Source organism: Chamaea fasciata, unplaced genomic scaffold (genome assembly GCF_029207755.1).
Source record: "Chamaea fasciata isolate MVZ Bird 193981 ecotype frontalis unplaced genomic scaffold, bChaFas1.0.hap1 SCAF_16, whole genome shotgun sequence".
Lineage (NCBI taxonomy): Eukaryota > Metazoa > Chordata > Aves > Passeriformes > Sylviidae > Chamaea > Chamaea fasciata.
The window spans coordinates 14,471,271-14,483,342 of record NW_027094101.1 but is presented as its reverse complement, the minus strand read 5'-3'; the positions used below and the strand labels follow the sequence as shown (position 1 = coordinate 14,483,342).

The window sequence follows — 12,072 nt, the reverse complement described above, 5'->3', positions numbered from 1 at the left end:
CTGGGCTCCTCCAGGAAAGTGCAGCACCGGGATGGGAGCAGCCCTGCTCGAACCACACCACCTCGGCTGCTTCTGGGCTTCCTGGGAGCCACAGGCTGCTTGGCCAGGGTGAGGTGATGCTTTGGCACCCCCACTGGAAAGCAAGCCCCCAGGATTTTAGACTTTGGCCAGCAAAATGGTTCCTGAGCTCCTGCCAAGCCTGGAAATCCAGCTTTCCCTCCACAAAACGGGGAGGCTGGGCTGGGAGCTGAACCTGGGCTGGGAGAGGTTGGGCTCTGCCCCAGCGCAGTGCTGCTCTCAAATCCTTCACTCCCAAGTGCTTTTGAGGCTCCATCCTCGGCTCTGCCCATGGTGAGGGGGCAGCAGGGGCTTCGTGCAGCTGGAGGGCAGCCAGGAGGGGCTGGGTGCTGCTGTTCTGTGTTGGTGATGAGGGTAGGGAGGAGTGCAGGGAGCAGCCCGTGGCTGGGAAGAGCTTTACGTGGACGGCTGGGAGCTGTCAGGGTGCTGGCGATGGTCCTGGGCGGGGACACGGGAGGACAGAGAGGCCCTGGCTGAGGAGCGGCCCAGGGTGCAGCGTTTGGGCAGCGTCTCCCATTCCCAGTGCTGAGGATCAGGCTCCCCGCGGCTGCTGCGATCCCTCCGGTGCCCGGGTGGGTGAGGCGGTCCCGGGTTCCCCGTGTGGGAGGTGTCCTGGGGGAGGCTGCCAGGCTCCGCTGCTGCTCAGGCAGCGGGAGGAAGCAGCAGGCGCTGCCCACAGCCCCCGGTGAGGCCCTGCTGAGGGGACAGCGACGGGCAAGGGCCAGGGGCGCCACCTCCCACTCGGGTGACAGCAGGGATGCCCCTTCAGCAGCTCCAGCGCGGCACAGCCAGACACCGGTGCCATCCCGGGTGGGCACTGCGCAGCACAGCTTCCTGCAGCCTCCTGCCCTCCAGCCAGGCCCTGTGGCCATTGTGGCCAGCAGCCCCTCGGCCCTGGCTGCTCAGCACCTCACTGGGCACAGCAGAGCACCGGGTGGTCGAGCTTCCAGAGCTGCCACTTCTTCTTCATCTCGGACTTCACCTGCCAAGGAGGGGAGGGAGCAGCGGCTCATCCCTGGCTCTGCCCTCCCTGCAGGCACAGCGTGGCGTGGGGAAGGCGGGCAGGAGGCGCGGTGACAGGGACAGGGACAGGGACGTTACCTCCTTGTTGGCAAAGCAGTACAGCACAGCCACCAGGAAGCCCTGCAGGGAGAGCCAGGAGTGAGCCCCCCTCGCCGTCCCTCTCCTGGGGCTGGGCTGGGCTCAGGCTCCCCCCAGGCCACTTCTGGGGGTTTTTAGGGCTGCGGTCCCCGCGGCCCCAGAGAGCCCCGGCAGGCAGCACCACGCTCTCCGGGGCAGAGGGCGGCAGAGACCGTGCCGCCCTTCCCATGGAAGCAGCACAGGGAGAGCAAGCTCAGAGAGGGACCCCCTGATCTTTGCTCCGTGGTGTGCCCAGAGCAGGGACTTGCTTCACTCCCACCTCACCTGGAAGGAGTTGAGGAAGAGGGTGAAGAACACCTTGACGTAGCGCAGGATGCCCGTGGTTTGCTCGTCGGTGGCGAAGATAAAAACGACCTCGTGGATGCCGAAGAGGGGGATGAGGGTCAGGGTGGCTTTGGCCAGCCTGCGGGAGAGTAAGGGGACACTGAATCTCCCGGTTAATCCCAGGGCGGTGGTTTAAGGATGTGCAGGGCGGAGGAGAGGCATGGGGAGGGGCAGGGGGTGTGGAGGCGATGTCATCCCGTTATCCCAGACTGACCCCGCCCCTCTCCCGGCCCACCTCAGCTTGTAGTCGGCGTAGCCCTTCTGGTTGGCCCGGAGTTTGGCCAGGATCACCTTGAGGATCCGCATGAAGATGAGCAGGTTGATCTGGGAGGGGAGACAGGGCAGGGGCACACAGAGCCCAGCACCCCCACCCTGGCTGTGACACTCGCCCAGCAAGAGATGGCACCCCCTGCGCTGCCAAGGCTGCTGCTGCCCTTCCTCCCCTCCTGCCGTCCCAAAATCCTGGCTAGGAAGCAGCAGGGGCCGCCCCCAGCCCCTTTCTCTGGGGTCCAGCACCCCACTTTCCTTCATCAACCCCTTGAACCAGGGGGTCAGCAAATTGCCAAGCCCCCTGTGCATTTGGCTGGTCCTTGCAGGCCAAATCTCCCTCCTGGCCTCTGCTGGAAGCTCCCCTGGGGATCACAGCCCTGCCCATGGCCAGGAGCCAGGGGCTGAGCTGCTGCTGTCCAACAGTCCCGGGGCTGGCTGCTGTTCCCTACCAGGGAGGCGAGCAGGATGGGGATGCGGATGATCCACCAGTACGCCATGTTCTCGTTCAGCGCCCAGCACCTGCCAGGGAGGCACCGAGAGCAGCACCATCACCCTCTGCTGGGGCAGCACGATCCAAGAGCCTTCCAGCCCCAGCCAGGGGACTCAGGGACCCTGAGCAGCCAATGAGTGTCCCAACAGAACCCCCCTCCCTCCCTCCATCCATCCCTCCATCCTTCCATTCATCCCTCCCTCCCTCCCTCCCCACTCACTCTGCATTCTCCTTCAGGTACTTGGCAGCCATCCAGGGCACCACGAACACCACGGGGGTCCCTGCAAGTCACACAGCAAACCCTGTAAAACCAAGCACCCTCCTGAGCTGAGAAACCACCCCCGTGCTGGGGGGGACACCCGGGGTGGCAGAGCCCCCACCCCACACCCTCCTGGCATGGCTGGGACACCAGGCACTGCCCCTGTCCCCGCCACACCCAGGTGGCTCCTACCCCAGCCCAGGTAGAGATAGAGCCTGTAGTAATTCTTCTCGGAGAACACAGCCCCGATGAGCAGCTTGTAGAGGTAGACAGCTTCCACCAGGAACCAGTAGTGGTTGGCCAGGATGCAGTACTGCATCAGCACCTGCGCTGCACGGCACCCCAGCGCTGCCTGCCATGGGAGAGCCACCCATGGGGCACCCCACAGCTCACCCACAGCGACCAGGCACCCCAGGAGCTCATCCACGGGGGGTGTGGTGCTGCACAGGCACCCCAAGAGCCCTGAGAGCTCGTCCGGAGGATGCACAGGTGCCCCAAGAGCTCGTGCATCAGATGTATGGTGTTATACAGGCACCCCAAGAACCCTGAGAGCACCCCCATGGGGCCTGAGAGCTCACCCAGAGAACCCCCAGACCTCACCCATCAGGGGCATGGGTGGCACCAAGGGCTCATCCCTCAGGTGCCACACAGGCCCTGAGCTCACCCAGCAGGTGCACAGGTATCCCAAGAGTTCACCCACTGGGTCATGGGCAGCACAGGCACACCAAAAGCGTGTCCAGCAGGTGGATGGGCACCCCAGGACCATGCACAGCTACCCCAAGACCTCACCCATGGGGTGCATGGGCACCACTGGCACCCCAAGGACGCACCCAGCGGGTGCCTGGGGCTGCACGGGCACCCACCCCCCCCCCAGCCCTGCCCCAGGCGGTGTCCCCACGCTGCCACCAGCCCAGCACGTGCCTCGTGGCTCAGCAGAGCCTCCCAGTCCGCCACCTGCACCAGCTCCACGCCCCAGCGCCGCTCCAGCAGTGCATCCTTCACCATCACCGAGGTGGCCCGCAGGCCGAAGGAGGCAAACAGGTTGGCGTGGATGTAATTCCTGGTGCAGCGCAGGTTCCTGCAGGAGCCGGGGTCAGGCGGGGCCGGCACCGCGGGCAGGGAGCGGCGGCGGGGCCGTGTCCTACCTGCAGACGGTGAGGACGAGCAGGGCAGAGATGAGCGTGAGCAGTGACAGCGAGTACCCCACGGTGTAGAGCACCTTGAAGCTGACCATGAGGCGGCGGGCGCCTTCCTGCAGGTGAGCACAGCGCCAGGGAGCCCAGGTGGGTGTGTGGCCACCCCCGGCCGGGCTGCCCCGGCCACCCCTGGGGTCCCAGCCAGGGTCGCACCTCCTCAGCAGTGACCTCCAGCTCATCCTCGCACTGGGAGTAGTCCCTCCAGGGCTGGCTGCCGTTCACTGTCACCCACTGGCCGTCGGTGCCGCACCTGCGGCTCACCAGCCCGTGTTTCACTGCGGACACAAAGCACGGGCACAGTCCCCCAGGCTCCCCAAGCCCCTCTCTGGGATGATGGATCTGACCCTGCCCAGTGCCCTGCTCCGGGGCAGGCGTGGGCAGGGCACGGGCTGGCTCCGCTCTGAGCCCCAAGCGTCCCCTTACCCCAGGTCCCTCCATGGGTCCCTCTGCCCCTGTCAGGCGAAGGGAGGGGAGCCCTGAGAGCCTCTCCACCCCCAGAACGGCTCAGCCCTGGCTCCCAGCTCCGGGATGGCAGGAGGGCATCCTCACCTTTCTCAAACCAGGGCAGGTAGAAGGGGCAGGAGACGTTGACAGCGGTGCCGGGGCTCCCGTCGGGCCAGCAGGCGTACATGTCAAATGTCCTGTTACAGAACAGCCCTTCCAAGGACATGGAAAGCCAGGGGTCAGACGCTGGTAGCACAGACATATCGAGCCCTGCTATCCCAGCACCTCTGAGGGGGCTGATGCCACCCTGAAATGGGCCCGGGTGCCCCACAGCAGCCTCAGCCCCCCAGGACATCCCAGCGCTGGGTGTCCCATCTGAGATGTGGAGGTCCTTGTCAGTCTCTTGGCTCACCCTGCGTGGGTGGCCTGAGCAGAGGATGCTGCAGGAGGGACAAACCCCAGCCCTGGCTCTGTGTGCCCCCGAGCCGGGCACGGCCGGGTACCTGCTGGGTAGGGCTCGCTCGCCATCCTCCTCAGGCACTCGTCACGGTACCGCAGCCACTCCTCGAAGGTCTTCTCCAGCACCTTGGCCCCGCCGTGCTGCAAGCCCAGAGCCGGGTCAGAGCCTCCAGCCCCAGCGCCTCGAGTGCCCCCATGAAGTGCTGCCACTCCCTGGGGCCGGGCAGGAGCCCAGCGCGGAGCCGGGACGGAGCCGCCCCGCAGGGGCCAGAGCCCGGCTGGGCCAACCCCGCTGCCCCCCGGCCCTCACCGGCACAGAGGAGAACAGGCACATCCAGGCAAGTTGGACAAGGCTCCGCAGGGCTCCGGCTCCAAGCACGTCCCTCATGGCTGCTCCCAGCCTGACCAGTGCTCCCAGTGCCGGGGCGCGCCTCGGGCTGGGCCGGGGACCCCGATCCTGGTGAGAGGTGAAGGAACGGGGACGGCTCGGCTCTGCCAGCCACCCGCGCCCGGCGGAGGCAGAGATGTGCTTCCCGAGCCAGCAGAGAAGATCCCGGGCATGTCCTGGGCTGCCGCAGCCCCGGGTCACTTCCCTGATGGAGCCAAAACCTCGGGGAGCACCAGGCAGAGCAGCCAGGGTGTAAATTGATCACGGGTCCTGGATGAGGTTGCTCAGCTTCCACCCACCGCTGCCAGCCCCGAGGGGAGCAAACGCCACCGTGACAGCCGACGGGACAGCCCCAGTGCCACCGCGGCCACCCGGCAGGTGGCTGGGACCCCTGGGTGACCCGGGAAAGGGCTGCAGGGACAGGAGACAGCGAGACCTCTCTGGGGTCCCCTGGGCCCCCACCCCCAGCCAGGCTGGGACCCCCAAACCAGCTGCGCCCCATCCCGTCCCGTCCTGCCCCGATCCTGCTGGCCGAGACCCCTCCCAACCCGGCTGGGGGGGGGGGGGGGGAGGAGCGGCTCAGTCACCCCCGGGGCTCCCCGGTCCTCCCGGGGCTCCTCATCGCTCCAGGACGGACGACCCCAGCCCGGCCCCCCCCTCCAGCCCGGACCTCCCGGTTTGTCCCGCACGAGGATCCCCAGCCGGTCCCGCTCGGTGCGGGCGGGGGTCCCGGCGCTCCGCCGCTTCCTCCGCCCGCTTACCCGGCTCCCGACGTCCCGGTGCTCCCGGTACTCCCGGCGGCCTCGGCAGTGCCGGTGTTTCTGGCAGCCCCAGTGTTCCCGGTGGCACGGGCAGCCCCGGCTCCGCGAGGTGAGCGCGGCGGTGACCGAGCGGCGTCTGCGGCGGAGCCGCCTCCTGCCAGCGCCGTGCCCCGACGGGAGGGAGGTTTTGGGGGGGGGCTTAGGGGGGAGTTCGGGGGCGGCGCCGCCTCTCGGGGCTCCGGACGCCCGCCGGGACTCGGAGGGTCCCGGCGCCGCCGCCCCCGCGGAGCTCCAATACGGACCCACGGAGCCCCCGGGAATGACACAGGGATGGGGGTCCAGGTCCAGCCCTGCCGGGGTCCCTGGTGGAGTCACACAGGGACAGGGATGAGGGTCCGGGTCCAGCCCCACTGAGGGTCCCCAGCTGCATCACACGGGGGCAGGGATGGGGGTCCAGCCCTCCAGCTGTGGGCCACAGGGACCGGATCAAGGGTCCAGAGCCCTTCAGTGTCCCCCAGAGCCCATGTCCCTCCCACCACGCAGCCCCAGGGAAAGTCCTTCACCTCTCAGGCTCGGTGTTCCTCTGACTGTCCCTGGGCAGGGTGCTGGCACGGTGACAGCTCCTGCGCAGGCAGGGTGGGCTGCGGGGGCCACCCTCCCCTGGGGACAGAACTGGATCCAGCACAGGGACACAGCCCGTGACATCCGTGAGTCCCATCACCCAGCCAGGGACCTGCAAGGGCAGGGACAATCCTGGTGGCCCTGGCCATGCTGCCTCCCCACCACATGCGCTGGCAGTGGGGAGGGAGGGTTCTGTGCCGGGGGCAGGGCTGGGTTTTGCCATCAGTGGAGCAGGGGAGATTCCCCTGGGGTCCCCCAAATCACCAGCAGTGCAGCTCTTCCAGGCTCCCATGTCCCCCCCAGAGCAGCTGTGCTTCCCTCCTGCTGCAATGCTGCTGCCGACCCTGCCCTGCAGCAAGGTGGGGTTCATCCCCCCAAACTGGCTGAATGCACCAGAAAACGCATTTATTTTGCAAAAATAAGATGTTTGCCTCGAAGCTGCTGCAGTGGGCTGGGAGCAGACACAGGAGTCAGACAGATGAGGAGTCACAGCTGTGGTTCCAGTGATGCGAGCAGTGTCTGGTTATTCCAAGTGACAAATAACACAGTGGTGGAGCAGCCCAGGGTGAGGTTTTGCTGTTTGGTGGGGAAATGAGCCCTCAAATGCCTCCCCCGGCATGAGCCAACACCAGGGTGTTTGTTCATTAACAGATTATGAACTTTGGACAAAAGCCTGGAGGGACAGGACACAGGGAATGGCTTCCCACTGGCAGAGGCAGGGGTGGATGGGATATGGGGAAGGAATTGTTCCCTGTGAGGGTGGGCAGGCCCTGGCACAGGGTGCCCAGAGAAGCTGTGGCTGCCCCTGGATCCCTGGAAGTGTCCAAGGCCAGGTTGGATGGGGCTTGGAGCAGCCTGGGATGGTGGGAGGTGTCCCTGCCCATGGTGGAGGTGGAACTGGGTGAGCTTTAAGGTCCCTTCAACCCAAACCATTCCATGATAACTCAGCCCTGGGGCACTCATGGAGGATGATTCCAGCCACATCCCCTTCCCAGACAGACACTGCACTCAGCACCCCACACATCTCCCTGTGTGAATCCATCCAATGGCAGCAGGAGCATGGGCTGGGCCCATCCCACAAGGATGCTGGATTTGGGGAGAGCCAGGGATACAGCAGGCGGATGCCATTGCCTAGAGAGGAATCACAACACCCCAGACGTTAATGTCCTGGTGTGGTCCATCCGGATGGGATTTTCTTCCATGTCCCTTGAATGGGGACATGAGGAACGAGCTGTTCCTCTCCATATTGATGCATTTCAGGCGGGTCTCCATAGCGACTGCAGCGCTCAAGGCTCAGCTAGTGCCGGATCCTGATCCATGGGGTGCTCAGAGCCAGCTGGAGCCACGGGAAGAGGGGCTGGGACAGCACCCCACTCCCAACAACTGCTGTCCTGCCAGGGTGGGCTTGGGACACAGCTGTCACCGAGAACACACAACTGGTAAATTTATTTCTTTATTAAAAGTGATGTTCACCATCAGAGCTGGGAAAATTGCCCCAGAATGGTCTCAGGCATTGAAGCTGTTGGTGCTTCTTAGGCAGGCTGAGAGCTGCAGGAGTGCCCAGGGAGAGGAGAGCATCCTCCAGGGTCCTGCATGGAAAAATCATGGAATTGCTTAGGTTGGAAAAGCCCTCTGAGATCATCGAGTCCAATGAGGCAGCACTGCCAGGTCCACGATTAACCCACGTCCTAAAACACCGCACCTACAAGTTTTTGGAACACTTGCATGGATGGTGACTCCACCACTGCTCTAAGCAGCCGGTTCCAGTGCCTGATCACTCTTCCAAAGGAAGAAATTTTCCCAATATCCAACCTAAACCTCCTCTGGTGCAACTGGAGGCCGTTTCCTCTGGCCCTGTCCCGTGTTCCCTGGGAGAAAAGCCAGGGTCCCTAAGGGATAAACACCCAGCCAGAGAAATCCCCAGGGCTAAATCCCTTCCCCCGAGCACTGCTACCAGCAGCAACACCTCCTGACGGCAGCTTTCACTTTATCTATCCATTATTGATGGGGGGATTCATCCGTGTGTGTATTATTGCAGGATCTGCTAATCAAGGTGCTTTGCTCCCCATCCAGCAGCAATTCGCAGAACAGAAGCGCTCATCAACACATCCCGACTCCCAATTATGCAGCAAACTTCCCCGAAAAGGCTGTGGGGGCGTTACCAGGTAGAGAAATCCACAAGCATGCGAGTGCCCAGGAAGCAGCGTGAGGAGGGATACAGCTCCCTGCGGCTGAGCCATCTCCAGGGCTGCCCCTGGGGTAGCTCTTGGGGTTTTGGTCAGCGTTTACGGAACAGGAACATCTATTTCCATCCCATTTCCCTCCTATTTCCAGCTTGTTTCCATCCCCTGTGGCGATGACAGCCGGGGACCCCACTCCATCACACAGCAAAGGTCACCCCCAAGCCGGTGTTTCACCACGGCGTCACATTCCCGTGACAAATGAGTGTTCCCAGCTCAGAAAGGCACTATTGGATTCGGCACTTGTTCAGAGCCGTCAGCAGCTGCCGTCCCTCCAGCGAGCCCCCAGGCACCTGGGATGCAAACCTGGATTCAAAGCTGACCAGGTCTCCTCCGTTTCCATGTGGATTCTCGCCTCATTCAAGCCGGAAGGTTTAAACGATAAGATCAAGAACTTCTCTGAAATTCATCTCTATTCACATCCTGCCCCGGGGTTGGGCTCTTTGTCCCCGTCCTCTGCTGAAGGGCCTTGGCAGGCAGGGCAGCATCCATATGGATCAAACAACCCCGGCACCCGGAATTCAAGGAGAAGATAAAAGGATGCATCTTTTATTTCCTCCCTGCCTGGTAGGACTCTGGTTGCAATTTCTGCTATTACCAACTCTAGGGCTGCAGCACAAGGAAAACCAGGCTGGAGCTGCTGGAGCCAGTCCAGAGGAGGCCACGGAGATGCCCCAAGGGCTGGAGCCCCTCTGCTCTGGAGCCAGGCTGGGAGAGCTGGGGGTGTTCCCCTGGAGAGGAGAAGGCTCCAGGGAGAGCTCAGAGCCCCTGCCAGGGCCTAAAGGGGCTCCAGGAGAGCTGGAGAGGGACTGGGGACAAGGGACGGAGGAATAGGACACAGGGAATGGCTTTGCCCTGCCAGAGGGCAGGGATGGATGGGATATTGGGAAGGAATTGTTCCCTGGGAGGTTGGGGAGGCCCTGGCACAGGGTGCCCAGAGAAGCTGTGGCTGCCCCTGGATCCCTGGAAGTGTCCAAGGCCAGGCTGGATGGGGCTTGCAGCAGCCTGGGGTAGTGTAAGGTGCCCCTGCTTTAGCTTATTCATCGTTAAGCTGGGCAGGGTCAGGGTTAACCCCAGGTGGAATTACTAAGGGACATCTTCATCAGAGCCTCCCATCAGCCGCTCAAGTGCCTCAGGGGTGTGGCAGCGCTTTGCCAGCTCAGGGCGGTCCCCAGAATTCCCAGGGGGAAGCTGGAAGATCCCCGTTGGTATTTGCCAAAACGCATTTGCAGTCACTCCGAGGCACAAGTGGCTCTGTCCCAATGTGACGGCTGAGCCCTGGCTCCTCCCAGCCCAGGGGCCTCTCCAGCCACCCTGTGGAAGCAGAGGAGAGAAGGTGAGCAGCCCATGAGGGTCTGGGGTGCCCCTCAGCTGCTCTGAGAACAGACGTGTTTCCCATACCTTTCACATCCTGTTCTGGAAAACCAAGGGATTAAGAAGTTGCCTTGTCTTGCCCTGGGTTCTTTCCCAGCCTTCCAGCTGTCCCAAGTGTTGGATGTTTGCCACCTTCTGGGACTGCGTGATGGATGAAAATGTATTTTCATCCTGGGCTGTAACTGGCACTGCTCTGGCAGCAAAGCATTCAAGTCACTCGAACCTGCCAGGTGAGAGACGTGCTCTGCATTTATTTCCCTCTTGCCAGAAGGTCTAAGAGGGCTCCAGAAAACCCCTCCAGGTTTGCCAATGCCTCATGATACAAACCCGGGCTCAGAGCTGGGGAGGGAGGCACTGACACTGGAGCTTCTGTGCTGTCACAAGGCAGGGTGCTCCGGGTGGGACTGGGGCATGCTGGAAGCCCAGTTACCACAGGAGACGTCAGGATGTGTCTCCTCCAGCATTATTTGGGTGATTTGGGAATCACCCAAAGCCCCCAGGTTTGGGAGCTGACAGCCCCCAGGCACAGTGCTGGATCACAACACACTCGGTGGGAAAGCTCTCTCCCCCTCACTTTGGGCAAAATGAAGTGAAAAAGCAACTTGCCCAATTCTTAGCATGTGTTCCTGCAGGAGCTTCCCAATGAGCTGCTGGAGCAGGTGGATCTGAGGCTGGGCAGCACCCTGGGGTTGGAGCAGCGGCTGCAGGGGCTGGCAGGGACATTCCCCTCTGCTTAAACACAGCTCCCATCGGAGGCCCAAATGTCAATCACAGAATCCTGGAATGGTTTGGGTGGGAAAGGACCTTAAAGCTCATCTTGTCCCACCTCCTCTCCTCCCACCATCCCAGGCTGCTCCAAGCCCCATCCAGCCTGGCCTTGGACATTTCCAGGGATCCAGGGACAGCCACAGCTTCTCTGGGCACCCTGTGCCAGGGCCTCACCACCTTGGGCTCCTTCTGGCATCAGATTTCTGCATGTTTACAAAATCTTCACAAAAATTGTGGGGGTTTGGGTTGTCAAATAGATGCCACGAGCTGGGCTGAAAAACCTGTTGGATTTTTGTGTCTGTTTAGGGCTGCCTGTGTGTGATTTTCCTTCTGATGGGAAAAGGGCCCGCTAATCAGTATAAATGCAAAGCTGTGTAATCCCTGGTTATTGCTCCTTCCACACCCACTCCTGTTCCAGCTGTTGCAGGGAAGCTCCAGGGGTAGCAGCATGGATCACACACCTCCTGCCTCAGCAGCTTCTGTCTTCCTCATAGAAATGAGGTTTTTTTGGGTTTTTTTAGCCTTGTTTTGGGCTCCTGCTGCACACAGCCAGCTCCAGGGACATGGCACAACTTGCTCAGAGGGTGCTGCACACCATGTCGGGATGGGCTGGTATCAAACACATTTACTGATGAGCTGCAGGCAGACATCACCCCAACTCCTGCTCTGCAGCCTCCCCATCATGGAGACCAGCCCAAATAGGCTTTGTCTGAGGACTATTCACTTCTCTCTCAGTTAATGAAACCTCAGGCTGGGTCCTGGGTTTGCTGGAGGTGTGGCGCATTTTCTGGAGGTCAAGTCAAGAGAGATTTCTGGCTGAACATGTCAGCTCTGCTCATAAAGATGCCCAGACATCCTCATCAGGGGCATTTTTCTGACACGACCGCACATGTTCCTACAGCTTAACAGCTGATGAAGGCACCCAGCCTGCAGAGAAAATCTATCTCCTGCTCAGGGAGCCTGAGATCCTCATTACCTAACCAAGGGGGGATAACAATTCCCCAAATCCCGTAAGAGCTGCAGTGCAACAGCACTGGCATTGAGGTTGTAAGGTCTCCCTCCACCAGGCAGAGTTGGGTGACAAAGCTGAGGCACAGGGAGCTGCTGGCAGCGATGCTGGATCCATCCAGAAGGAATGGCTTCCCCTGGGCTCAGTTTCACAGTCGAGAGTAGTTCTGCACTAGGAAAAGGAGGCTCCAAGGAGGGGGTTATTTCCAGGTCAGGTGTGGCCCTGCTGTC

The 12,072-nt window shown here is 62.1% G+C and overlaps 1 protein-coding gene across 1 annotated transcript; it reads right to left on the bottom strand.

Moving 5' to 3' along the window:
* Nucleotides 1-978: 978 nt before the first annotated feature.
* Nucleotides 979-6,110, bottom strand: LOC136297990 (glucagon receptor-like). Its single transcript, XM_066198388.1, has 14 exons — nucleotides 5,831-6,110; nucleotides 4,992-5,138; nucleotides 4,726-4,822; nucleotides 4,328-4,435; nucleotides 3,932-4,053; nucleotides 3,728-3,834; nucleotides 3,500-3,660; nucleotides 2,775-2,930; nucleotides 2,544-2,604; nucleotides 2,283-2,352; nucleotides 1,799-1,887; nucleotides 1,504-1,642; nucleotides 1,180-1,221; nucleotides 979-1,060 (listed from the first exon to the last, which is right to left on the bottom strand). The coding sequence occupies exons 2-14, from the start codon at nucleotides 5,067-5,069 to the stop codon at nucleotides 989-991; spliced, it is 1,302 nt and encodes a 433-aa protein (XP_066054485.1). The 5' UTR covers nucleotides 5,070-5,138; nucleotides 5,831-6,110; the 3' UTR covers nucleotides 979-988.
* Nucleotides 6,111-12,072: the final 5,962 nt, after the last annotated feature.

Excerpts from the sequence above, each read along its gene's own strand:
- LOC136297990 (XM_066198388.1), bottom strand. The coding sequence starts at position 5,069 with ATGAGGGACGTGCTTGGAGCCGGAGCCCTGCGGAGCCTTGTCCAACTT. Across the intron at positions 4,823-4,991 it reads GCCTGTTCTCCTCTGTGCCG|CACGGCGGGGCCAAGGTGCT; the intron begins GTGAGGGCCGGG and ends CTGGGCTTGCAG. Across the intron at positions 2,605-2,774 it reads CTATCTCTACCTGGGCTGGG|GGACCCCCGTGGTGTTCGTG; the intron begins GTAGGAGCCACC and ends TGTGACTTGCAG.